This window comes from Aristolochia californica, unplaced genomic scaffold (genome assembly GCF_029961685.1).
Source record: "Aristolochia californica isolate CCGP_79_NKW_82.1479 unplaced genomic scaffold, dmAriCali1.0.hap1 SCAF_12, whole genome shotgun sequence".
NCBI lineage: Eukaryota > Viridiplantae > Streptophyta > Magnoliopsida > Piperales > Aristolochiaceae > Aristolochia > Aristolochia californica.
Window position 1 is genome coordinate 31,344,995 of NW_027181793.1, and position 3,399 is coordinate 31,348,393.

General features: G+C 41.0%; 1 protein-coding gene across 1 annotated transcript; it reads left to right on the top strand.

Moving 5' to 3' along the window:
• The first annotated feature begins 1,165 nt into the window (after positions 1-1,165).
• On the top strand, positions 1,166-2,651 carry LOC137946311 (uncharacterized). Its single transcript, XM_068792552.1, has one exon. It carries the CDS (start codon positions 1,379-1,381, stop codon positions 2,210-2,212), a length of 834 nt encoding a protein of 277 aa, XP_068648653.1. The 5' UTR covers positions 1,166-1,378; the 3' UTR covers positions 2,213-2,651.
• The last annotated feature ends 748 nt before the right edge of the window (positions 2,652-3,399 follow it).

Here is a 3,399-nt window from a genome sequence, read left to right on the forward strand (position 1 = left end):
GAGTGGATAAGGTTGTTTTTGGTATTTATGAAAATAAACTCCAAAAATCATGAAAAATAATCAATAAATCTTATTTTTTCTTTTGAGCATGTTGGTAGGTCACTTACAAATTTGGAGATATATAGCATTCTAAATCTACATTTGATATTCTAAAAAGTTGAATTTCTATATAAAGGTTCAAATCTAGTGCCAAGGATTCGAACCAAATCCTTCCAACAATATGATTTTGTCGTTGAATTCACCCCTAGATTTGACTCCACTGACTTTTGCTTCCTACAAGGTTTGAATCCATTTTTAATTCCAATAGTTTTTGTAACTCAGGGGTTCATATCCTTATTATTGTTTTTCACCCATATGGGTTCAAATCCACCTATGACTTCAACTCCTATAGTGTGCGTCTTCCATATAGGGTTCAAATGCACTTTTAATTTTAAAAGTTTCTATAACTAGGGTTCAAATCCTTTTTATTTTCTTTGCTTGCTTGTGAATTTGCATCCTATCAATTGTGTTTCAATAAAGTGGAATGCATATATGTTTTTTTTTCAGGGATTCAGATGGGTTTGAATTCAAGTATAAATTTGAATCTCTCTCTCTCTCTCTCTCTCTCTCTCTCTCTCTCTCTCTCTCTCTCTCTCTCTATATATATATATATATATATATATATATATATATAGGTAAATACAACACTTGATAAACTTGTTAAGAAGATGTCACATTGGTTGTCTCTACACTTTGAGCTTTTTAATTTTGGATGTGAAAGTGGAGTTGCAGGTAATTTAAGTCGCAATTAAATGATTTATTGGCTTGAATAACTTGGATAACCTCCTATTCTTGTGATAATGAGCATTATTTGGTCTTAATCATAGATGATTACTTAAACCCAAATAGAATTTTAGTTTCACAAAACCTGTTTTAGTGAGAGTTCACGATGGCTGGCGGCCGTGGCTCCTCGTTTGCTCAAATACAAACTGTTCAAGTGGTAATTGATTCTTCTTCACATAAAACCAAATGCTCGCGTAGTTGTTTTCTGGATAAGCAGATCTCCACATGGCCACCGCCCAAGCCACAAAGAGCCCCCACTTTGGGCTCCACTTCTCCACTCCCTCACTCTCCCTCACTCCATATTTCACCTCGGACAAATATCGTGCACATCACTTCTCCTTTCGTCTTCCTCTATCCACAAATTTTCCTCTCCCGTCCTCAGTCACTACCCCTTGCAATCACTCCACCAGAGAAACGGATTTCTGTGTTTAGCTTATTTTGTGTCTCGTTTTTTTTTTCTTCTTCCTTACTATGGTATTTTTCTTATCAATTCTTCGCTCCTCCTCGCTGAATAGTGGGCGTTTTGGTCTCTGAGCTTCCCATAATCTTTGGAAAGATGGCGCTTCCTCAGATTACCAACTCTCCTTTCAGATGCAAAACCCCTCTCTTAATCCCCAATCCGCGAACGTTCTTCCACATCAGATCAAACCCCAAAACCCTAATCGCTCGTAGCCCCAAAAGGTCCGTCTTACTCCTCCGCTGCTCCGCTTCTTCCTCCTCCGAGCGCCACCATGCCAGCCCCCACGAGTCCAAAGACACTGTCGAGCTCCCACTTTTCCCTCTCCCCCTTGTCCTCTTCCCGGGGGCCATCCTCCCTCTCCAAATCTTCGAATTCCGCTATCGTATCATGATGCACACACTCCTCCAGTCCGACCTCCGCTTCGGTGTTATCTACTCCGACAGCACCACCGGCACCGCCGACGTCGGTTGCGTTGGTGAGGTTGTCAAGCATGAGCGTCTCGTCGACGACCGTTTCTTCCTCATATGCAAAGGCCAGGAGCGGTTCCGGTTACTCGACATTGTCCGCACCAAACCTTATTTGGTGGCCGAGGTTGCCTGGCTCGAGGACCGCCCTTCCCCGGACTCCGACGAGAACTTGGACACGCTTGCCAACGAGGTTGAGACCCACATGAAGGACGTCATTAGGCTCTCCAACAGATTGAACGGAAAGCCCGAAAAAGAGGCACAAGATTTGAGGAGGAATCTGTTTCCCACCCCCTTCTCCTTCTTTGTTGGGAGTACCTTCGAAGGGGCTCCCAGGGAGCAGCAGGCACTGTTGGAATTGGAGGACACCGCCGCCCGGTTGAAGAGGGAGAAGGAGACTTTGCGGAACACGCTCAATTACTTGACAGCTGCATCCGCGGTTAAAGATGTTTTCCCCTCTTCTTAATCGGCTCGAGAGAGAGAATGATTTGCTATCAATTTTCTTCTTTGAACGGTGAGCGGGTGAGATTTGATGGAGAGATATGAGAAAGGAGAAGTGCAAAAGATGGTAACTTTTATTGCTATAGTTGTTGATAATCGGGCGCTTTGTACAGTATTTGTATGTGCTTTTCTTTTTTTCTCTTCTGGCTTTTGTGGTTGAAGCTGCTCTATGTTCATATATATCTGTCTACAACTGAGACAACCTCATAGACAACCAACAATTAACATGTTTCTAGTGTTACTTTTTGGCTTCAGTTCATGGATAAAAGAAGTCTTCTAGGTGATGTTGTTGGTTTTTGTTTACTCTCACCATCCTTTTTGCTCTAAGAGTATGCAAACGGTTAACGATGGGTTTGGGTAGTATATTACCTTCTGGGTGCTGCTCATGGGAATTTTGTCTGGAATCTATACTAGCCTGAGAAAATGAATCTCCTTGTTTATGCATGGGGGTATACATGAATGAGTTTTTCTATTTAATGGATATGGAAACTCCATTACCTTTAGGCCTTCCTGACATTACCGGATGGCTTAAAAAACTAGTGTATATTACACCATGCATAACACCTAGAAAGAACGATCCAAAACCTTCGGCCTTTAGGATTGCTTCAAAGGCATAATCTAGAGAATGAGGCAGTATAATGACATCCTCCAACTCAACCTTACCCTTCAAATAAAAGTTTTTAAGTGCCTGCTCTCTACTGAACTTTCCACTTACTTTATTAAAACACACTTTCTTTGGAGAAAGTACATAATCTTGAAATGAATTTGCTCTCTCCTTTGCTAATCATGGGCCATTGACACATATTTGTTGGTGGTAGATAATGTCTTGTCTGTGTATTCTTTTCTCACAAGGAATGTGAAAAAGAACTAAGATCCTATTACAAGGATCTTACCAGCATTTCTATAAGCTGTTTTAGGACAATTCAGTGCCTGCTGATACTTGTTTGAAAAGCTTTAGATTTACTCATCTGATCATCTGATGCGTCAGTCTCTCATGAAATGAAAAGTTCCTGAGTCCTTATATTCCTGAGATGGCATTTGCAATGATTTAGACATGGAGCCTTATTATTCAATTTGCTTTTGTTTCAACTTTTTTGTTATGTGATGCTTTTCTAGTGCAAAGCATGTAGCTGGAGCAGAACATCTAAAATT

Bases quoted from the DNA above. Each gene is read 5' to 3' on its own strand.
- LOC137946311 (XM_068792552.1), top strand. From the start codon at position 1,379: ATGGCGCTTCCTCAGATTACCAACTCTCCTTTCAGATGCAAAACCCCT.